Genomic DNA, 23,939 nt, shown 5'->3' on the forward strand with positions numbered 1-23,939 from the left:
CTTCGGCTGAAGTCGAAATACCGAGCCACTAAATTCATTTGCGATCCCTTCTTAATGTCAGTGCCTTTCCAAACTTCCATAGCTTATCGATCAATCGCATAAAAATAAAACGTAATAGTAAAGTTACCCGTAACAAATTTCCCAAACAAATTACCCCAGCCTAGTCCCACGAAGAATATCACAAATAATTCATCACACGAGCATGCACGTTACACAAGATCAGCGTGTACAAAGGAGCATTACTCACCGAGTTAAATACGTCTCGCCGAAAACTGCAAAGAAATCCCACATTCCGAGCGAGGCGGGTTCAGTGGTCGTGTGGTGTTACATAATTTTCTAACCTCAAAGCTCGGCGAGGCCGGGTGAAAAAGCAAAACGGCATACGGGAGAAGGCGCGCGTGAAAAGCGACCGCGTACCGACGCGTCTCACCTGACAACACGGTCGAACTTGGCGATCTCGTTCCGGTGGCTAAGGGCTATGTAAACACGGTCGCGCAGTGCCGGCATCGGTGGGAGATAGATAGTACCGATAATGCGCGAAGGGCTTTTAAACGGAGCGAAACGACGCGAAACGAGCCGAGGGCTGCTGAAAAATTTAAATGCCTAGTTAGTCGGCTCCGCACGGGTACGCCGCTGTGATCATACGCGTGAACGTAGTTACCCTACCGCGGCTCCGATTTAAAGGGCCCAGGAGTAGTTCCACACGCGTGTCGGCCGTGAGCGGTGCACGGGACGCGACATCACACGCGTCTCACACGTTTCACACACGGGAACTCCGTCTCGCTGGCGTTGCGCGGCGGCTTGGTGTGCGCGCGTGAACTCTTCCCAGACGTAGGCCGACGAATTCGTTATCCGCTGTCAAAGTGAACGGAAGCGGAAAGTTGACAGGATGAATGTGCAGCTGGCACACGGGGGAGCACGGGGCCTCTCTTGACACCGGACGTCACCACGGCAATGCAGCACGGGCGCGTTCCACGCGCGTCCGACCGGCCGAAAAAAATCGCCCGTGCTTTTCGCGTGAAATCCGTTTTTAACGACGGAAGGAACGAAGCAGCGCGGCCGAAAGGCATCGATGTTGCGCCACCGTTTCGCGCTGGAACGGCACGACAGTGTTTCGTTTCCCTCCCTTCCTCTCTCTCCCTCTCGTCCACCGTTCTGACATTTGTTTACTAGCCCGTGCTCTCTCGGCCACTCGACGCTGGTTCGCGCGTTAATTGTCAATGCGCACTGTACGTTCTGTCAAACAGCATCGTCCCACGGAACTGTCGTCAGCTCCCGAGGATGATCCGCACGGCGAGTCGGCACATTCGATCGGCCGTGCAAAACGGACCCCGAATTCGCGGAACGAAACAAACCACCGCGCACACAGCATCCACATTCCACCATAGGGAATCTGCGACCGCGCAACCGCCGGGATCAAATCACATCCGCCGGCGAAAGTAGTGCCGCGCTCCGCCGAAACCGCGAATCAGATGAACGGGTAAAGAACGGCTGCGCGCACCGATATTGCAGCGAACCAGATGTCGAATCTTTTTCTTCTCCACGCGTCTGGTCGGGAACATCATTTTCTGCCTGCAATTTCGAATTGGCGTTTACAACGTCGTATGTTCACACGTGCCTTGCCTTTGTATTATGCTCAACCGATTCTGTCATATTTTATAAATTGGAATAATATTGTTATTTTTTTAATTTCGATTATTATCCGGTTACTGAAACCGTCACTGTTCCACGTTATAGAAAAAGTGAGGGAAAATGCAATTCCCGTCATCGATATTAATGCAAATTGTTTTCAAGTATCTACCAACGGTAACAGCGCGCTGCTTTTCTACTGTCGCGTACGCATACTGACTCTGGACCCGTTTACTTTCGCCATTGTGGCAGACAGAATTATCAAGTGTTTGTTCACCTATTGCACTGTCTCGTTCCTGTACCGCGCGCGCGATCGATAAGTATGTTTTTCAATGCGTGGATGCTTAAGCGCCGGGAAGCTGACCGCAATCAGTGAAAGTTGTAATAGGAATGCCGAGTTTCACCAGAATGGCAAAAACTAACCGTGATTCGAACGTTTTGTAATAATGCAAAACCGCTTTCTGTGTAAAAAAAAAAATGTGAAGAGAACTGTCCCAGAGGGAAGTTTATTTTTAGATGTGTATCTAATCTAATCGATTATCAATTCAATGTTTCGAAACTGATGTTATTGTTCCATCGGCAAGAGGGAAAGGTGCGTGTTCCTGGGAAAGTGTTACCGTTGCTTCCCACGACCCAACAGATTCACTTTCATTACTATTATATTCTCTGCATTTACATTCAATTAACGTGCCACTATCCAGCATAACCGTGCGCATTGCTGCGAGCAAGTAAAAGTCTCAGCGACGAAGTTCGTTTTAACCTACGTAGTGAAACAGTTGCACGCAGTTACGGAAGTGGCGTCACTCGTATCTCAACATGGCGGAGACTAAACAGCGTAAACAGAGTAGCGATTACAGGAGCTCGTATGTGGGTAAGTATTGTCCGCATTTTATAATATTCGACGACGGTGCGATAGGGAAATGTGCAAGATACGACAGTGATATCGGAAAATCCGTTTAGTAGCCGGCGGGACGTGGTCTGGGCATCGCGTGCCAGATGTAACCCGGACCGTTATGCTTTGTGCTTTTTTTTGACGTTTCGTCAACGGCTTAAGTGTATATTCGATTTAGCGGGACACGTGCTAATGACCCCTGTTACTTCGATTGAATCCCAACCACGTGGTGAATCGCCATAAGTCACGCAACAAAAGTATAGTTTGCGAGGGAGTGCTGCCAGGTGTACGTTCAGTCATCGTTCAAAATTCCATGCCTCTGGCTTCGTGAATCACACTGCGTATGGGTTATTAACAGTTATAAGTGCCTGGATTTATAGTAAGCACGCTGGGGATGCATATGTATGGCAAGAGAGCAAAGATTAAGGAAAGTGCCATGTAACGCTCGCGATCTTAGAGGTTATAAAAGACTCGTAAGCAGTTTTTGTCAGTGATGTGTGACTTTTGAATTTTTTGCGCTGGAGACACGATGGAGTATGAATAGCGTGATAATTTGTTATGCATTCGTAATTACGCGTAGTAACACGATATTCTGTCAAAGGAGGATGACGTAGGCTCGAAGCATGGTACGTAAGTGCTGCCGCCACGCGGGAATGTTTCCTACTTCTCGCGTTAAAACGAGGGAACTTTAAACTGTGTCAGTCAGTCGCGTGTACGTCCTTGCTTCTTGTTACTCAGCAAGATTGATAATTATTCCACTTGTTACGGCGTTCCAGTCCGCTGTTCGCGTTGTCTGAACAACGTGGTTTATTTATTGGGTCACGACGCATAAAAGAATATAACATGATATAGTTTACAAACTGACACTTTTATGAAAGCTGTACTCAAATTAGGTATCTAATAAATTCCCAGCAGTTTTAGTATATTGTTTCTTACAACTTGTCACCTCTTAATCAATTCTTCAGTGTTTCCTTATGTACTTTAATGTTAGAAGTTACATGTCGAGTTTGTATTTCTTTTATCAGATTTGATCTTTTTATTTGTATCTGTCATACTTATTCACGTTATCCTTTAAACTCATTTATTAACGTTGTGATTGGTATCGGTGATACGATCAAGAAGAAACTGTGAAAATTGCATATTGCAACAGGTGCATTGTATGCGATTCTCAGGCTTAATTAAAGCGGAAATATACAAGCGTCTGTTATTCGTATAAAAGAGGGAAAGTAATAGAGAAATGAATAATTATAAGGGAAACCAGTAACGGAACTTTCGGGACATTGACCTTTAATTCAGTTTCACTAATCGTGCAGAAATCTGCGTGTTAATCTCGACGGAAATCACATTGTAGGAAAAGAAACTGCATTTAAAATTAGCACGAAATGGCGTGCAATGAAATATCACTAAAATGCTTTAATTCTCTCCAGCACAGTATTAATTTGTGTGTAAATTTTCCTTTATTATATAAAAATACGTATAGTATAATGTGGAATATGTATAATTGCTTTGTAGAGCCGTCAAATTGTATACAGTCTGCTGAAAGAAATTCACATAAAATAGAACGCACAACTTACATGTATTTAACCTCCTTTTTCTTTTATTGCTTCTTCACAAACCCACGAAATTTTTTTAACAAGCTTCTACAGTCTTACAGCTGGCACTTACTGCCATTATCCTTAACTTTTCTCTCAATTTCACCTTATCAAGCCTTGGTTCGTTACCTCTTAATACATCTTCTTCTTCGATGACCCAGAACACCGTCCCAAAACCGTTTTTACATAGCCCAGATAAATATCGTAGAACCGCCTTCTTTGGAACGCTAAGGAATGAACGATAGAATAAAATTTGAAGCAGTGACCCCAAAGTTAGACAGTGGCGCACATAAATACGCGATTATTCAGTGTTCGTACTGTAGAAACTACAAAAAGAAAAAGCAGATTTATTCCTCCGAGCGCGTAAGGCAATGAATGACGGCACGCTATGCGAGGAAGTTGCAGCGTGATTTCGCATTAAATGAAATCAAACGACAATGAAACAGGTGGGAAAGGCAGGCAGCGAGTTTCAAAGCGGTTCAGCGCACCGCTGCGCAGCACTGCTCGTGATATTCGGGATTGGAAATGAGACCCGCATGTTGGCATACCTATTCAAGTTCTCTCCGCAGCGCGTGTTTTATTGAATACTATCGATAGGTTTACGTACCGCGCGTCCAGTGGAAAACGAGTAGTCTCGTTTTCCCCGTATGTAGTTCGCTGTATGTACATATTCATTTCCGCGGCGGGGAACAATAACCCGCGTTAAATATCCTATTTACAATGCGCCTCGCGAACGATTAATGAGTCATGAACTGTATAATTTTGCCTGACGCATTTGAAACTTGATAAGGAAATGGACAATGGCTCCTAGTCGCTTTTTTAAGTGAAAGCGGTGGAGGAAGAATCAAAGTTAACTTTCTGCATGTGTAGGCTGTCCCATTTACAATATTGCTGTGGGAATCGAGTATTTCCTATCGCGATACAGTCGCCTCTTTGACTACGATCTTGATTACCGCATTCGCAGCACAAAGTACTTAACAGCTGTTTATTATCTTGGAAGATACGTCAAAATTGTTTCAGGTACAATTTCCGCGATTAGGGTCACGTGAAGAGCACCTCGTAATAGGTTTTCGGTGTTATCTTAAATATTGATATTACCTACTGCACAGAGAGGGGACGGGGCGCGAGGGGCCACGGCAACCCCCAAAGGAGGGGCTTTGTAAAAAGAGAAGAAAACTGGATTTCATTCTTTACATAAATTTTTATAATCACCTAATTAATTTTATTGAATTTGCGTTAAAACTATTTTTATCTATTATCGATTAAATCTTAAATGCGCCACTGCTACTACACCATACCAGCAAGAACGGACAGTTTTATTTACAAAACAGAGGAGAGCCATGAAATATTCAGTGCTACAAGTTTGACAAAGAAATTTTCATTAATCAAACCTACCTTCTTCACACTAATCAATGTTGCCCCACCTGTGTTTCTGCTCGGACTTGGTAAATATTTCGCTTGAATGAATAAAATTCCTTACTGTTACGAATCTATCGATAATAGAGACAATGATACACGACAGTTGTCATCCACATGACCACTGGATGATTACAATTGATGACTACCTAACGAAGTTGGGTGTTATGTGACAATTCGTAGTTTGATACGACCTTTAACGAACGACTATCATTTTATTTGCCTGACAAAGACCAGAAACCTGTTCATCGCTACCCTAAATACTTAGTTTCCATAGAATTCGGCTTAGGCCTCGTCGAATGGTAATTAGAGAAAGACGCCGCGGGGTAATGAATGGGAACTGTGTCAATTGCCAGCGAAAACTTCGCAAACCCATTTGTCGCAATCCAATAAGTCTAATACCAGGAGTTTCTCCTCTCTCGAATGTGTCAATACACCTGGAAATGCGTGCACACGCTTGTTCCACAACGCGATAGACGGTGGACTTCATCGGCCGCCCACGTACTTCCATGCCTCGTTAATTAAACTCGCATTATTCAGTCAAATGAATTCAGGGACAATCCACGGTATACACGCACCGTTAATTGCGACGTTTCTTCGTCGAATTTCGGATCGACCGACGATCAACTGGGGGTGGTTGCCGGTGATTTCACCCTCCAGAATCTCGCGACAAATTTATAAAAGATTTTTGGCTGTGATCGAGATGAAACTTGCTGGGTATTACGAGGGGTGTGGAAAGACTCCAAATATAAAATTTTAGCTTCGGAAATTAATGCGTTCAAAAGATACAGGGGTAATTGTGCATAAAAGGGTACACCTTACCAATTTTTTTTAATCACTTTACCACGGTCCCCCCTCTTAACAATATTTCTGTTGACTTATACCGACACAACGCATTCCACTTTCCAACTTGTCACGGGTATTAGTATTGGTTGGGGCTCGATTAGCGCGGGGGGGTACGCGCCCGCTCGCGGGCGCGTAAAGCATTGTGGCGAACCGATGTGAGTTTGGCGATGCTAAAAATGACACTGTGGTTAGAAAATTTCAAAAATAAAAATGGCAGGACGAGAGGATTCCCGGGTTGTCAGGTCTGCACCAGCGTCCAAAAAGAAAATAAAAAAAATATTAACAGTTACTTTTTATTAATATTTCGGAAACTAATAAATACTCTAAGCTACAATTTTAGATTTAGGGTCCACGCCCCCTCCCCACCCCTCCCCCCAAAGCTCATCTCGATCGGCCACCGGTCCCTTTCGGAATAATATCTGACTTTTACGCAGCTAACGATAACGTCTGGCATTGACGCATATTCAAGTCGTAAAATAAAAGCTCGCTCGTTGTTCGATACACGTAAGATGTGCACGGATAAAGGTCAATTTATACAGCCACCGACGCGGGAACGATCCGAGCGGATAAATCGGTGAGCGCTGGACGCTCGCGTGACACTCGGTGGGGGCTCCTCGAGACGACGGCCCTGTCCGTGTCATATCTGAGCGCAACTTTGCCGATCTTTCCGTTCGGACTTTTCCCGCGTCGGTGGCTGTAAAAAAATTAAAACCGACTTCAAAATAATAGAAATGCACTAAAATGTAAATAAAAAAATTTAAAAGAAAATTAAAACCGACTTTAAAAAAATAAAAAAACACTAAAAAGTAAAAAATAATTTTTTCTCTTATTTAATCTACGACTCTCATATTTTTTAAGTCGGCGCCAGGTTTACACAGTGCAAATGATGAGGCGCCGACTTAACAAATATGAGAGTCGTAGATTAAATAAGAGAAATTTTTTTAGTGCATTTTTATTATTTTAAAGTCGGTTTTAATTTATTTTTAATTTTTTTTTTTTAACTTTTTAGTTTTATATATATTGTCACAACATGCTGAGGAGTTATACGCGTGCGTACATAAAAGAATAATAAATAATTAGGTGACAATAGTCGTTATTATTAACCAGAACTGGCAAAATATTGGGCCAGTTGTTGCGCGCCCTCTTTCGAGTAAAAAAAAGATCATCAAAATCGGTCCATTTGCTGAGGATTTATGCGGGGACAAACATAAAAAAATATATATACGGGTCGAATCTATAACCTCCTCCTTTTTGAAGTTGGTTAATAAATTGGCCTTAACGGGGTATATCCGTTTCAACCCTCGGAAAATATGAAGATTTTTCGTTTTTGTACTATCTTTACATAGCATTATGAACTACTTAAAAAAAAAGTTTCAGTTACAAAACTATAGTTTTTCGGAAGTTATGGATACATACCCGAAACTCTCTGGATTTTAGACGGCTACACGGTGGCCCTGAAAAAAACTGTATGTCTTCTCTGAAATCGAAAACAGTAAATATTTTTTATAAAACATATTAATAGCTATCGACTCACGATAACTTCCAAAAAACAATAATTTTTAAACTGAAACTGTTTCTTTTTTAGGTAGTTCATAATACTCTGTAAACATAATGCAAAAACGTAAAATCTTCATCAAATCCACAAACTGTACACATTTTCCGAGCGTTCAAACGGGTATACCCCCTTAACACGTTTCGTCCCTGCCACCCTTGACAGTATTACCCTTAAACCGCGATCGTAGCAGTATTTCTTAGCCGGCTATATTTCCCTCATACGCCACCCACACTCGGCAAGACTCGCGAGATCGAGCCAGTGAGGTCGCAGTAAAACGCGTGTAGGAGCAATTGCACGCGATGACCGACGTATTCTTGCACGTGGCGCGATAAGCATTGACGCGGACGTAAATTCATTCTTCTCGGTTTTTGCTCGTACCAGAGTGGCTCGCCTCGGCTGCACGACTATCGATGTAGAAAAAGCGGCAGACCGTGTTACGTCGCTTTTCTTTCCTCTAGTTCCTCCCGTCGCAGTTAAGGATCTCTAACCTGATCGTTCATTGCGATATCGAAATCGACACGTGACTCTATCTATCTTAAACGAACATTTATAGAGAAAAGCGGGAACAGCGAACTCATGTTTTTTTTTTTAGCCGATCAATCGCGGTACGCGCCTTTCACTTTACTTTCTTAAATATCGAGCCCCCCTGTTCAATGCCCCCGCGTTCCTGATTAACACGCAACTTATGTTCGCGAAAAAGTTCTGCCCGCTTCAGTGTCGGCAGTCGTAGGCTGCTCGTCGTAAACGCGACGGCACGAGCGTTTTTCGCACTCGCGGGTACACGAGAAAGTATTTCCCTTCGCGCAAAGGAACTTCTTGGCTGCGTTGTTAATCGATCTCTTAGCCGCATTGCTAACCGCGTTTCTCTGGGGCGAGCGGCGACCTTAAGAAACCGCCACCAGGGAGTCGCAGACACCGGATTCTGGGTACAGCCTCCGGCTGTCGCAGAACTCGTAATTGAACCGCGTGCATGGCACTGCATAAACTTCGGAAATCGCACTTACTCTCGTCGTCTGCCGCGGAGAAATATAAATAACCCTTGCACGAGATACCGCCATAAACGAGATTAATGATAGTTCGGTTGCCCGAAGGAGGCATAATAATCCTATCGTGCTCTCCGAGATACGACCGATCTCTCCTCGTCGCGCTGCTCTCGTTCCCCTGCCGTTTCTTGTCGATCTTGCTAGTCATGCGGCGACCCTCCTCCATCTTTTTACCCCGCAATAAACCTCGTTTGACATAAAACATTTGCCTCGGAGACACGGCACGCCATAAGAGAGGGGCAGTTTCTAAAATAAATATACCAGGGGGTAAAGCAAGTCGTGACCCCCCTGCATCATCCCGGTTCTGATCGTTAACTCGCTGGTTTTACAGCTCGTGCTAACTGTGCCCGATCTAAAATCCCCTGCTCCTGCAACCGTGGGCGCTGACACGCTGCTTCGATCGCGTCTATTCCGCTACGCCTGCTCATAAATTGGCAACATTCGCGGTACGACGAGCGAGGAGAGTATAACGCGGATGTAGAGCGAATAACGAAGCATTTTGCTCGGCAGCTAGGTGCGCGGTTTAATCAGGAACGCGTCTTTGAAATCCTCCCGTGTAACGTACGCCTCGAGTCGCCCAAGTAAATTCTGATCGAACATGCGCGCTTTTCATTTGCCGCGCCGAGCGAACCGACGTCACAGCGTTATTACGTGAATGAGTATAAAAACCGTACCATTTCAATGTGACGATTCAAAGGTCAAGAACGCTCAAGGTTCGAACCTCGGCAACGCTCGAACGCACCGTTCAGCGGCGGATACGGCGAAAAGATTATTTTAAATTGATTGCTTTGTTCCTGCCAAAGCACAGTTCGTCTCTTCACTTAAATATCAAACGCCCCGTGAATCGTGTAGAGAAATCGACCGCTGTTTACATACTGTGAGCCGAGAATCATCCAAGAGACTTTTTTTTATTACTTTTAACGCGCGCGCTTTAAAAATATTTGTTTCCTCTTCGATCGACGCGGTTTTTAAATTCTTGTTTACCGTGACATCATCGATTGTATCGTCAAAGATTCCGGTCACTCGCAGCGTTGCGCGACGTATTCGTAAATACGGTACTACTGCGCGAGAACAGATTATTGATACAATTATCTGTGTGATATGATTTTCTGCACTGATCAGTGCTGTTTCGTTGTTATCACTCTCTTCGCACATTTCTCTTAATCGGTGGCGACACATAATTATTTGCGTGTTATCGCGGGGAAGCTCTGTTCAGTTATCGCTGAATTATGTAATGTTTATAGAGACAGGAAGACACGAAATTTACTATCTTCGTTGTTCCTTTATTTCTGCTCGTGCTGTACTGGTTCAGTCATTCTTTCGTACACTTTGGAGTCTGCAACAATGTCGAAAGCCACCTCTCATTCGAATACACATTAATCTTTCATCTTGTCCCCGCATTTGTTTTCCCTTCCGTTCTTTACGCACGCAAACTAGAGCAAAAATAACGAGAAATGTTAAAAATAGGCTTTCCTCGAGTAAAATTCTACAGACGACGCGAACGGACGCTACGGTTACCGAGCAGCCACTAATATCCGTCCATCGTAGAATCATGCCAACTATCAGCGGCTCTTCGTAAATTGTTATTTACTCGCAGAATAACATCCCCTGCGAACATTGTCTAATTCCATATTTCTTTAACTTACTTTGTGGAAGACCCATACTCATAAGTATAGCGAACATAAATCATAGCGTATCGTGACCATTCGTCAATGGTCGATCAATCATTGACCATCCACGCTTGTACTTTGCGCACGCGTGGATTTATCAAGCACCTTCGTTGAAATATAGAAAACTTCAGAACTTGAGTACTTCTGAACTTGAGTACTTCTGAACTTGAGTACTGCGGAACTTGAGTACTGCGGAACTTGAGTACTTCGGAACTTGAGTACTGCGGAACTTGAGTACTTCGGAACTCGAGTACTTCGGAACTCGAGTACTTCGGAACTCGAGTACTTCGGAACTCGAGTACTTCGGATCTCGAGTACTTCGGAACTCGAGTACTTCGGAACTCGAGTACTTCGGAACTCGAGTACTTCGGAACTCGAGTACTTCGGAACTCGAGTACTTCGGAACTCGAGTACTTCGGAACTTGAGTACTTCGGAACTTGAGTACTTCGGAACTTGAGTACTTCGGAACTTGAGTACTTCAGAACTTGAGTACTTCAGAACTTGAGTACTTCAGAACTTGAGTACTTCAGAACTTGAGTACTTCAGAACTTGAGTATTTCAGAACTTGAGTACTTCAGAACTTGAGTACTTCAGAACTTGAGTATTTCAGAACTTGAGAACTTTAGAACTTGAGTACTTTAGAACTTGAGTACTTCAGAACTTGAGTACTTCAGAACTTGAGAACTTCAGAAACTATCTTTCTGCGCATAATTCCCAGAGAACTTCAAAACTTGAGTACTTCAGAACTTGAGTACTTCAGAACTTGAGTATTTCAGAACTTGAGAACTTCAGAAACTATCTTTCTGCACATAATTCCCAGAAAACTTCAGAACATGAGTACTTCAGAAACTATCTTTCTGCGCATAATTCCCAATCACTAGTCACCTATGCGTAAGCATCAAGCGCCCCATTGGCTGCTTCATAACTCATGGGAAACCTCAGAGTTTCTCCGACCTGTGAGCACTGCCCAAAGATAAATAGAGCATCTCGTACCTCTTTGCGTACGAACAGTGTCTATTTATAGTCATCTGCGCAACCTGAATAATCGATTATGTGATAGAACTGGCCGATTAAGGGCAAATAGCGTAGATTGTGATGCCATAGGCGGGCAGTCGCAGCACAAGGTGACACGCACGCCGCAACCGTGTCACCCAGGTTTCACCGGTATTTCTTGATTGTGGGATGCTGCCAACTCGCGAACTCCGCTGCTAACCGCGGCCCCATCGGCTGGCCACCACCACACCAGGATATTTCTAGTCGGCTCTCTCGCGACTTAGTACTTGATCGTGTGTGCACGGAGCATCTATGCTCGCCGAGCCGCCTGGTTTCCCCGTCTGGCCCGTCACTCGCGTATACTTTTCGTTCATCTGCGCCTTTTCGACACGGCGAATGTGAAGGGACAAGATGAGCGAGAAAAGAAAGACACCGTTGAGTCGGAGGCGACCCGAGGAACCGCTAACCAGGCCAAGGGAGCCGACCAGACCACCGAGGACAAGAACCCAACCGAACCGCGATAATAACACCGTTCAACGCAGTGCGAACCGTGGTGCGCACAAAATATACCCGTAACACTACACCATCGCTTACAACACGGCACTGCGTAGAGCTAATGTCCCGGCGATCCTGAACATTCCATCGCGAATGACGATTGGCTGATTACCAGAAACTCGCGAACCTGACAGATCGGCGATAGCGGGGTTGTTAATTGAAATAGGAACCTTGAAATACAATCGTGACGCGAAACGATCGTCCAAGTACGAAGCCGTGTGCGATTTACGCCGCGTCGAGTCTAGAGCGTTGGCTTTAAAGGGAATTGGTTCGTTACCAAAATTTGGATAACTTGACGAAATCGCTAATTGTAACGTAGATCTTAAAATACGACTCTGACGTGAAATGATCGATGCGCGAGACCGCGTAGGATTTAGCTTCAGTCGAATCTGACGATTCGATTGGAAAGGGAAATGGCTTGCTACCAGATACTTTACTTGAGAATGCAACAGATTCGTGACATGGGCCTGTCAATCGGAACGTAAATCTTAAAATACAATTATGCCGCGAAGCGGTCGCTTAAGTACGAAGACCGAGTAGAGCTTAGCTTCGATCCAATTTGAAACTTCAGTTGCAAAGGAAATTGGCTTATTAGAAGAAAAGAACCCGCTGCCTATCAGATTCGTGGTAATTGAGTCGTTCGTTGTAATTGATCGGACAAGCATAGACCCCAAAATATAATTATGCTACGAAGAGATCGCCTCAGTAGGAGGCCTAGTGCAGTTTAGGTTTTGAAGGAAATTGGCCTACCACCAAAAACCCGGATAGTCGCTTCTGTCTAACCATTGCTTCCATTTATCGAGCTTTTGGTGCTTCGATTATGATCTCCATAGAAATTTGTCCGCTGGGAATTATAGCGTGGGTTAAACCTCGTTTAAATGCATCGCTGAGTGAGATTTAGTAAACATTTGCGAGCAAATCACCAAACGTACAAGTAGATAGGGCGGAATCGGAAAGATGTGGCTAAACGAGCGTTCAAACATTTGTTTTCAGCCGAGAAAGTTCCGATGACGGCTCTTGACGAAAACGTGAACCGTGTGCCACGGGTTTATCCAACAAACGAACCAGTGGGTGAGTGTTCCCTCTTGTTCAATATTGTGTTTCGTACACCTTTCCATCGCCTTCTAATCGTTGCTGATGACTGTGGTGTTTGAAGGAAGTAAGAACGAATTTGTTGATACATACTTCGAGAACTGTCGCACGTTTTCGAACGATAGACATGGTCTTTCCTATGCGCACCTGCTTTTCCAATAAATTAATATTTTGTTTTACAAGTACAATTTCTTGGGTGGAGTACTTTTCATTCTGAACAAAGCTTCGCAAGAGTTTTATTTGGGCAGACAGTAGTCACATGAACCCAGGGAAGATAACAAAATTGCGTTCGTGTGTACAATATGCACTGTATGCTTGCATTAAAGTTTCATAATCATTTTTCCGTTGCTAATAGATACAAATCCATTTTTCTTTTAGTTATCGTGTACTTTGGACCCCTTTTATGTCGACGTCTCAACTGTACACGCGGCATCCATCGGTACCTGCGTGCAAAGTTCAATTTTAGGATGTACTATCGGTTTAATCGTTCCTACAGACCTTCCCTCGTATTTCAAGCAGAACGAATGTACGAATAATTAATTCCCATTTAGCTGTCTTCGTAAGCACAGTATGAATGCAGCATTTTCTGCACCGGCGGGGCTCCAAAGCCTCGCCTATTCCGCGATACATTCTTACCGGCCCAATTGCATTTCAACATTTCCTTCTTTCCGATTCAGCCAGCCAGGCGCTTCGGTTAATTAAATTCTCGTATTTCGTTTTTCTCGCCGGCAGCCGCGCGTCTCGTTCCAGATGAGAAATTCGACGCCCTGTATTTACGAGTTTAATGCGGTAATGATTCGTGTAAATGCGAGATTGCAAGGCACCGATGTGGCTGGCGTCTGACGGTGTGTGTTTTGCCGTCGACGACGATGACGAGGGACCGGCGTAAAAGCAGAAGACGGAAGAGAAGAGGCGGAATTAGTGTTCGCGCGAGTATAATTGGCCGTTCGCTAGCAATAAGTAATCGCTCCGGGCTCGAGGCTCCATCCGAACACGTTTCGTCACATAGGATTCAAACCCTCCAGCTTACTCGACTTCCTCGTTGTCGACGATGGGGCTTGCTCGGTCTCCTCTTCCCCTCAAGTACGATCCTGCGAGATAACTTCGAGGAATGTCTGAGTGTCGCGTCGAAATTCGCGTGGCTCCGATGTAACTTAATCGTAAGATAGCGAAGGAAGAAGAATGTTGAGTCTAGGGAGGGGCCATTTTCGAACTAGGGTGAGCAGCGATTCCGATGCACCTTCGGAAAGCTGTTAGTTCTTTCAGATAGCCAAATTACGAACTCCTGGTTCTAATTTAAGAGCGTCACCACTTAGTGTTCAGGTTCGGATTGAAATGGTATCTACCATCTGATCCTTCTCCGCGTTTTGATCCAAAGCGAACCCGTGGACTTGACATTGCCTCTCTTCGTAGACGAGGAAGAGAATTTTATAGTTCACCCATGAAATAAAGTTCTCGAAAGCCATCCTCAGTCATCACCAACGAAATTCTGCTTTTCGTTTACAAGTGTCGTAATGAATACCTACCAGATCCCTGTCTTCCCTTTCTCAGTTTCGTAATTACTGTACGTGGCGGTAATTTTTACTTCTGTCCTCTTCGTACGTACAATTCGGATTGTTCTACTAGGCACATACGCGCCAGAATGGGATACTGTTAATTAAATAAATATATTCTTTGAATTTTGGACTTCGTTAGACCGTTTAGGTTGGCAGGAAAGGATTGAGCGGGTCTCGATGGCTAGTCAAGATAGTAAATTGGACCTAGGAAAACCTGTACCAATTGTACTCGCTCATCCAGACCACACCTTCGAATTAAACGAAGAAGCCTTGGCGCAAATTCTCCTCCAAGATGATATTAAAGATAGGAGTGTAGTTGTCGTCTCTGTAGCAGGTGCCTTTAGGAAAGGCAAAAGCTTCCTGCTTGATTTTTTCCTCCGTTACATGAATTGTAAGGTACGTTATCGGTAAAACTCATGCAATCATGCGTTTATGTATAACAATATGAATGACTTCATATAGTTAAAAAAATATTCAAAGACTATACAACCTATCTATTTAATTGTACGATTATTATTACGATACAATACTATGTATATATTTATTGAAGATCTATTACTTTTTTTCATGCTTACCCTGGGAATTCGTTATATAATAATATTACGAACAATAGTATAACAACAATAACAAAACCGATTCCTGGTTGGGTAAGGATGATGATCCTCTGTGTGGATTTTCGTGGAAAGGAGGCTCCGAAAGAGACACAACAGGAATTTTAATGTGGTCGAAGGTTTTCCCTAGTACTTTACCAAGTGGCGAGAAGATTGCTGTGATTTTAATGGATACACAAGGTGCTTTCGATAGCCAATCCACAGTCAGAGATTGCGCAACTGTGTTCGCTCTAAGCACGATGTTGTCGTCTGTGCAAATTTATAATCTATCTCAAAACATCCAAGAGGATGATCTTCAGCATTTGCAACTTTTCACCGAGTATGGTAGGCTGGCATTAGAGAAGTCTGGAAGCACGCCGTTTCAAAAGTTGCAGTTCTTAGTGAGAGACTGGAGTTATCCATACGAAGCGGAGTATGGCGCAAACGGCGGGAAGGAGATATTACAAAGAAGATTAGAAATTTCTAACGGACAGCACCCAGAACTGCAGAGCTTGAGGAAGCACATTAAATCATGCTTCTCAGATATATCTTGCTTCCTCATGCCACATCCGGGCCTCAATATTGCCACCAACCCGAATTTCGATGGGAGACTATCCGAAATTCAATCGGAATTCAAAGAGCAGCTGCAGGTGCTGATACCGATGCTGCTGGATCCAGAAAATTTAGTAACGAAAAAGATCGACGGCCAAGTTGTAAAAGCGAAAGATCTGTTAGAGTACTTCAAGAGCTATATGAAAATTTATAAGGGAGATGAACTTCCTGAACCTAAAAGTATGTTAGTGGTAAGTCTTCGTTGTGCCATTGCCCGTGTTGTTAATTTCATTTTAAGCCTGCACTATTTCGTATCTAGGCAACAGCAGAAGCAAATAACTTAACTGCGGTAGCGGAAGCTAAAGATCTTTACTTACGATCAATGGAGACGGTTTGCGGAGGGGCAAAACCATTTTTAGCAACAGCGCATTTAACATCAGAGCACATGCGCAGCGTCGATAGAGCTATTAGTCTGTTTCAAAATAAGCGGAAAATGGGAGGAGACGAATTTAGTCAAACGTACATGGACAAGTTAGTAAAGGCGAGTATTAGCGGTACACATAGACTAAGAAGTGCCTGGTGCATACTGAATTATTTACATAAAAACGATTCACGTATATTTCATTTATAATTAAACTTCCACGTCTGCGATAATAAATAAAGTCTATAAAAATGTTCGCTTGCCTTCGTTGTCGTTACTTCGGTGATGTAAACAGTAGTCTTTTGCTTGTTACAGGATATGGAAGAAGCTTTCGTTCAGTTTAAAGCACATAATGAAAGTAAAAATATATTTAAAGCAGCACGAACGCCGGCAGTGTTTTTCGTAATCGCTGCCATTATGTACTTTTCATCCGGACTGTTTGGTATTATTGGTTTATACCCACTAGCAAATATTTGTAACTTTGTCGTTGGCCTTTGTATAGTAACACTTATTTTATGGACATACGTAAGGTACATAAAACTTTCTCACGCGAAAGCCCATCTTTGCCTCCATACTTCGATAATAAATTCTTTTTATTTACACAGGTACAGTGGTAATTTCAGATCGTGTGGTGCGGTACTAGACGAAGTGGCTAACGTTTTATGGGATAATGTAAGTAATGTCTTTTCAACTATTTACCTACAAATTTAGGGATCTCAGCCTGAGGGGATTTTTGTTTGTAGTACGCGCGTGGTAAATAATGCATTAACCCTCGGTTGGCGGTGGTCGTCTGATTTTTACCTTGTAACGAAAACGCGAGGAGCGGTCTAGTTTCTGCGCCATAGACATATATAGGCGGACCTTTAGCTCAGCTGGGGAGTAAGATTCGCGGGAAGGCGGCGAGTAGTGGTAAATCGAATGATTCCGTTCCTCTTCGTTGCTATTCGGATATAGAATCACGTTATATGCTACGGGAGATAGTCGAAAAAATATACAGTAAACTCTCGCTATAGGCGCGCGCTCGCGGCTGACGGCGAACGCTTAACGCGTAGCGTCGACGATTCCGAGCCGCCGATGGCGCGAGAGAGAGCGTAGGCACGAATGGTATCATGCTTTCTCTCTTTCGTAGCCGACGGTAACGTCGTGTCGACTCTTTCGCCCCCTCTCGCTCTCTCCCGGGTTCTCTCACCCTCGACCGAAGGATTCCATGAAGTGGTGGCGATAGCGGCGAACGCTTAACGCATAGGTGAGACAGCGAGAGTTTAATGTACATTAAACATTCCGTATATCGTGTAGTTTATATATATTTAGTATAATTAGTGAATAGTATAAAGCTTCTTTTTCCACTCAGTTTTAGTTTTACTAATCACGTTTGACTATTCATAAAACAGCAACAGCGATTATGTTCCGAGCGCGGCCATTAATATCGAGCCGACACGATCCGAATGCATTCGAAGCTAACTAACGTGCCACTACTGAACCTCTGTCTTTTTCCCTCCAATCCTACGACCCGCCTCGCCTAAAGTTAGCAGCTTGCGCTAGGTCTATATATGTCTATGGTCTGCGATCAGTCACGTATTCTTTCGTGACATGTATTTTGAGGAGGAAAGACGTGCCTGAATCCAATGTTTTATATAATTTCTATAGTTTTTGCCTAGAGTAAAAGTTTACCATGACAGTTGTAACGATAATAATAATGATAAATAAATATCTATTTTTACACAATTTATAAATATAGGTACCGTTCCTCTATCCTTGTGCAATAATAACATTTGTTGCAAGTAAAGAATGAAATACGATTGATGTAGACGTAGTTTGGGATACGAACGAATCAGACATGACCCGGCCACAGCCGTCCGAGGGTTAGTAAAAGATGCTTGTGAAATTTCATGCATTCGATGCGAAACCTACATGCTTTATGTCTCGAAAAGATGTTGTACTATGTCATCGGTCGTGAAACTGTTAATATGCATGATTTTCATAAAAAGCAGTAGCACTATTTCGATTTCTATTGTTGCTAGGCGTCAAAACAATAACAAATAAAAGTTTTTATTTTCAAATTATAGTCAATAAGACATATTTTTAATTATGTAAAAACTCTAGCGAAAAGTATAGACGAAAGCATAGTCTTTTAAATAGTAATTTGTGTGAGTGCTTTTTACAGTTTCAATGTTTAGAATTTATACCTGGAGAATTTCCTCGATTTTTATGAAAACCTTGTATTTAGAATACTATCTGTGCTAAAGGAAGGGGCAAATATTTTATTTTACTACAGCATTATACGGAACAAGTATTCATTTCAAAATGTAAATAACTCTATATGTGTAATTAACACTCCCCATTGCATCGCATCTCCGAATTCATACCTACCATTTCTTATTTGTACAGGTCTGGAAAACTGTATATACATGGACTGTATTTATACTTACTGCACTATTACTTCTTACATTAAGAACGTACATATATAGTAATTTTTTTAGAGAAGGGAAACCTATTCTTCTTTCAGATAAATTATGTTATTTACAAAATATTTATTTTGGCCTTACTTCCGCGTTCTATGACACGTATAATTATTTGCTAAATATTTACAATCATTTTGGCAATCAGGATAAATTGCTTTAAGTGCAGTTAAATGTTTTTTTTTTGCATTCTTTACAGTATTCGCGTTTATCATTTATTTGATACTTACATCATATCACCTCTCGCGATACGCTTTTTAATTATACCAATTTAGCCGTTAACATTTCTTCTTTTGGCATTATCTCTTGTTTCTGTTTCCTTTTTTATTTTTTATTTGTCTCATAAGCTGAATACTAACAGGAGCGAATATATCAGAGGTATGCCGTTTGCTTATCGATAACATAGAAGTAATTCTAATTTTCTACGTATTTCTAGAATTAAGGGAAAGTATTGTTCCTTAACAAATAGTTCGGATTTCATTGAAAGAAATATTTGCATAATTTTAATAGGACATCAGGGTCGTGTTAATAATAATCATAATAGTTCATTTAGACTTTAGTAATACTTTTATGTAAGTTATACAAAAATAATTTTTGTTTCTCTTCAGTTCATGAAACCACTCTACCAACAATTTGTGGAGAAATCAGTTTCAGTAGCAGTGGCTCAAGCTGCTGAAATGGCTACAAATACAACAATGAATGCCACTGTCACTGCCAATGGCAAGCCTAAGCTAACATAACATTCATTCCCTTCCTAACGCAATTTCTTAAGACCGTTAAAACGTACATCATTGTATTACACCCTGTAAGTGGCATGAAGAAATTTTTAGTTTTGACCATTCGATATAAGGCCATAAATAGATTTTCGTGTGTTACGTTACAACAAGAGGCAGCGCATTGTGTATCTACTGATTTGAAGTGACTGTGAATGTATATACAGCGTATTTTCATTATTATTCCATGCTAGATTGCTGAAAATTTTGGTTATTAGTATTATCTCCGATCATAAAACATTATATCGTTAGAAAAATAAAATTCCATAACTACTGGTAAACGATTTACTTTGAACAGAAATTATTATTTTTTGGATTGTTAATGTTTGTAACTAGCTTTAATTATTTCTTTTGTATCGAAATGTATATTTTTAAAACACACTATACAAGTACTTATTTTTACATTTATTGATATCCAGATTCATTTTTAACTCGTTAATTAGGCGATCATGTTTAAGTGCATTTCGAGGTCATAAACACGGGAAAGGTACATATTAAAACCTTATTACAAGCAAAATTCAAGCAATACACACACACGTTGTACATTTATGCATTGTTCTATGTATGAACTAACATAGGTAAATTATATCTGTGCCAGATTTATTCTACAACAGTTACGATTGTATTGAATAATTTTTTAATAAACAAAAATGTAAATAATTCTCAGTGTCTTTCACACTTAACAAATTCTAAACAAAATTCACGATGTATGTATGTAACTGCAATGAATGAAATATACACGTATGCCATGTACTTAGTTTATTCTATATTTTTGTTGAACACAACTAACAAATGGGCAACAATAGTCTACTATAATTATATTGTTTTTTTTTGTTTTTTTTTTACTGTATTATGGGCCACAAATTATGTACGAAAGATTGTTAAAACCGCGTCGTTCTTTCTTCTGTTGAAGTTCTTGTATCTGTCATACATTTAGAACGAAAAGGGAAATATTCGTAAGGCGGTCGTATGACGAATTTTATTGTCAATATGGTGTTAATAGTGCTCAAATATGCATATTAAATATGCCATATTAAAATTTTAATACCGATCTTTAAATTGAGAATATGTATGAGTTAATTATCCTAATAAAATCGTTAGTATTCTTAATAAATTTTAATTATTAATGTTAGAAAAGTTAAGGTACTTAGTTATACATTACATGTGATGATTGTTAACTATTTTGCCTTGAAAATACATTTATTATAGATGTTATAGACATAGTAAAATTAGTTATTTGTATTAATTTATCGTTTGTATGAGTGCCAATTAAAAGTGGATATAATAAACAATACCATCGAAGCGTGCAGTTGGTTCTGATAAAAATGGAATTACGAGAATACAGTAAAATACTATTATCTTGCCAAACAGATATGGATGTATGCTTCATTTTCACGCCATGTTTGAAAACGGACGCTGACCAAATATTAATTATCTACGACAGTAATTAATATTCATCTTTGAGTACATGTTATTACACCGTTATCTTTGAAATTAATTACTATATCCATTTAGCAATTTGTTATATGTGTATACGTTTTTTCACATCTGGAGTTTTCATATATTTTACATTATAATACATAATCACATAAGAGTAACACGATTTTACGGTGGTGGTGGTGGTTTAAATAATGGAACATTGTTTAGCAATTATTTTCAAATTTATTAGTGGTCACTTTTACTCTGATATCAACGTAATATTTTTTGTATCCATTATTCCCCAAAGTGCATATTTTTAATGTCTAATAGTTGCATAATAGTAAATTTATGTCTCTTGGTCAGGAAAATTATAATTGAACAGGTTTTTTAATCAAACGTTCCTGAAATTGAATGAAAGTATATCATGGTAAAGGTGCCATTATATATATTTAAAGTTAGTTTATTCTCAGCCATATATTAATATAAACTACTTCATTGTATCTTTATACTTTACTTAAGAATAGGTAATGAACGAAATTACTATTATATCTCGCATTGTTCACTAAACATATGTATGTTGTTCAATTAATTTTACAATATAATTGCAGCTGGGAAACAGAAGATAATTTAGGTACTCTCCTCAAATGTGATGTAGCTCGTAATAAATTCTTGCGTGATACAAAAGTATTTTTATCACTGTTCGCATGTAACAATAGCGTGACGATTCCGTTGAATTATAAACAATAAAAGAAAATAAAGAATACGCATGGGAATAACTTTTAAGGCATTTTACTTAAAACTTTTTAATGTATTTTCCAAGTTGGTAGGAGACAGTATCAGATTATTGAAACAAGGCCTACTGGCAAATAATGTTATGTAATTAGTTAATATAAACATTTATATATTTGTCATGTATACAATATAAATATTTTAAGCACACTTTTGTAATAACAGCATTGTAATAATGATAATAATGTGGGATAAATATAAGGTTGCATAATGCAACTAATTTTCTTAGTTGTGATATTTAAATAACTTGATCTAATTGTAGTGTCAATTATTGTGGATAAAAAATAAATGCATATTTTTCTATTTATTAGATACAAATATTCTATATTCTTTTCATCACAGACAAGCGAAACAATATTGAACTTTACGTTTTAAACATTCTTCTTACCATGTCTCCGAACTTTTGATTTGCCTCCTGCAATTGTGCATTATAAATTAGGAATTGTTCTTTTGCGGCACGATTATGTGGCTCCAATGTAGAGGCAGTTTTCAAGTCAGCAACAGCCTTCTCCAGGTCTTTCAAATTTCCATGCGCTACCCCCCTTCTATATAATGCTTTAACATTGGTACTCTCTTTATTCAAAATTTTAGTACACAAGGAAACAACGTGTTCATAATTCTTATGATTCAACTGGCATCCAGCCATATTGTTGTACAATACGAGTCTCAGATTATTAATATCGCTTTCCAATTTTGCCTGTAATTCTAAATCAGGTATCGGCTCTAACGTTATGAGAATTTTACAGGCTTTACTAAATTTACGAAACGCATCTACCCATCTAGAATCCTTAAATAAAACAACACCAGCTTCTTTATACTGTAATGTTATCGAATACTTTTCTTCGGGTGTCCACTCCCAAATCGGTTTATACGGCTGCAGTTTATTTAGCGTTATTTCAAACTTGATAATTACAGGTCGATCAATGCCTTCTAGCGCTAGATGCAACGTGATTAAGCTTTTCTCCAGGACCATCATCATCTGGAGTGCTCGCTCAATTTGTCTATCTATTTCACAGTTAGCTTCACCTATGACTACTAGCTTTTTGACCGAGCAATCTAAAATCTCTGAATGAAATTTGTGCTTCAAATCCTCTACAGACGCGTTAACAGCATGTATATTTTCAATAACAACTGTGCAAATGGCACATTCTGTCGGTTTTTTGGAAAACGGACCAGACTTTATTACTTCCTTCTTCACGATTTTATCCACCGACTCCCACGTTTCAAGTAACATCTTGTATTTACAATAAATTTGCTCTGTACGAGACAAGAATACAAATTAAAGTATCTGCTGTTCGTATTCTGCCTTGCAATCAAATTGCCAAAGATGCAATACATACGAAGTGTGTGTGTAAGTACGTACACATATACTACACGTGAAACGTCACCTAACCTTTGCTTCTGATTGCCTGTGAATTTTAAAAAAAAACTAAGGACATCGTTAAACACGCATGCGCACGATTCTATTCGATTGATATGGTCTGGAAGAAAATTCTTATTACGTATTTATTTAACAATTTAAGTAATCTACTTTCGGTGCTACAGATATAGTATGTACATCAGGGGGTTAAGAACAGAATTCTGTGCATTCTCCTTTCAATATTATATTTTAATTGTCGCATATATTTTTTTAAATATGAATTACGGTTGCGTATTTCATATTTTAGATATCGATAATCTTTTTTTTTTAAATAATTAAGTCTTAAGGACGTTACGTGCTTTTGACATTCATTTAAAATAAAAAAAAGGTGTTTCACGTGCACCAACCTAATATTTGAAATACTGGATAGAATCCCGCTAGTCAAAGATGTTCGTTACGCATGCGGAAACATACCAATTATTTTAAATTTCAAGCGCTTTAATACATGTTAAGGGCGATATTCTCAGTTGTTGCTTATTCTTAAGGTCGTCTTATGCATGCGGCATCCTCTACTAGTCTACGAGGTTAGTAGAGGATGCCGTATGCTTAAAACGATCTTAAGAATAAGCGACGACTGAAAATACCGTCCTAAGTCACATCACATTTCATCCACCTTTTTCTTTGGAATCGTTATATTGCCGTGCGGGGTGCAATATCCTATAAAATCTATGTTGCA

The 23,939-nt window shown here is 40.6% G+C and overlaps 3 protein-coding genes across 15 annotated transcripts in view; 1 reads left to right on the forward strand and 2 right to left on the reverse strand.

Moving 5' to 3' along the window:
- The window catches only part of LOC143368432 (uncharacterized), a 539,066-nt gene extending 537,419 nt beyond the window's left edge, over positions 1-1,647 (reverse strand). For 2 of the 4 annotated variants that reach the window (XR_013085235.1, XM_076811150.1), the window contains exon 1: positions 248-1,647. The gene's annotated coding sequence lies outside the window, so the exon portion shown is untranslated. The remainder of the gene's footprint in view (positions 1-247) is intronic. The other 2 variants (XM_076811154.1, XM_076811153.1) reach the window with 2 other exon arrangements.
- Positions 1,648-1,923: 276 nt separating this feature from the next.
- Atl (atlastin GTPase) lies at positions 1,924-21,815 on the forward strand. 10 transcript variants are annotated; one of them, XR_013085237.1, is made up of 10 exons: positions 11,592-12,190; positions 13,186-13,263; positions 14,980-15,236; positions 15,454-16,233; positions 16,302-16,523; positions 16,719-16,933; positions 17,009-17,075; positions 17,533-17,649; positions 17,795-18,265; positions 19,471-19,666. XR_013085237.1 is itself a non-coding variant. In XM_076811181.1 (8 exons), exons 1-8 carry the CDS (start codon positions 2,446-2,448, stop codon positions 19,023-19,025), a joined length of 1,908 nt encoding a protein of 635 aa, XP_076667296.1. In that variant the 5' UTR covers positions 1,924-2,445; the 3' UTR covers positions 19,026-19,144. The 10 variants fall into 10 exon arrangements, 8 of the variants coding, with proteins under 8 accessions (XP_076667296.1, XP_076667297.1, XP_076667299.1 ...); XR_013085236.1 differs by having other exon boundaries at positions 11,593-12,190; positions 17,533-18,265; XM_076811181.1 differs by lacking the exons at positions 11,592-12,190; positions 17,533-17,649; positions 17,795-18,265; positions 19,471-19,666 and adding exons at positions 1,924-2,500; positions 18,792-19,144.
- Positions 20,492-23,241, reverse strand: LOC143368449 (uncharacterized). The gene has a single exon (XM_076811201.1). It carries the CDS (start codon positions 23,075-23,077, stop codon positions 22,208-22,210), a length of 870 nt encoding a protein of 289 aa, XP_076667316.1. The 5' UTR covers positions 23,078-23,241; the 3' UTR covers positions 20,492-22,207.
- Between the last annotated feature and the right edge of the window lie 698 nt (positions 23,242-23,939).

Source organism: Andrena cerasifolii, chromosome 4, assembly GCF_050908995.1.
Source record: "Andrena cerasifolii isolate SP2316 chromosome 4, iyAndCera1_principal, whole genome shotgun sequence".
Classification (NCBI taxonomy): Eukaryota; Metazoa; Arthropoda; class Insecta; order Hymenoptera; family Andrenidae; genus Andrena; species Andrena cerasifolii.

Excerpts from the sequence above, each read along its gene's own strand:
- Atl (XM_076811179.1), top strand. The coding sequence starts at position 12,049 with ATGAGCGAGAAAAGAAAGACACCGTTGAGTCGGAGGCGACCCGAGGAA. Across the intron at positions 15,237-15,453 it reads TCCGTTACATGAATTGTAAG|TATAACAACAATAACAAAAC; the intron begins GTACGTTATCGG and ends TACGAACAATAG. Across the intron at positions 16,524-16,718 it reads ACATGGACAAGTTAGTAAAG|GATATGGAAGAAGCTTTCGT; the intron begins GCGAGTATTAGC and ends TGCTTGTTACAG.
- LOC143368449 (XM_076811201.1), bottom strand. The coding sequence starts at position 23,077 with ATGTTACTTGAAACGTGGGAGTCGGTGGATAAAATCGTGAAGAAGGAA.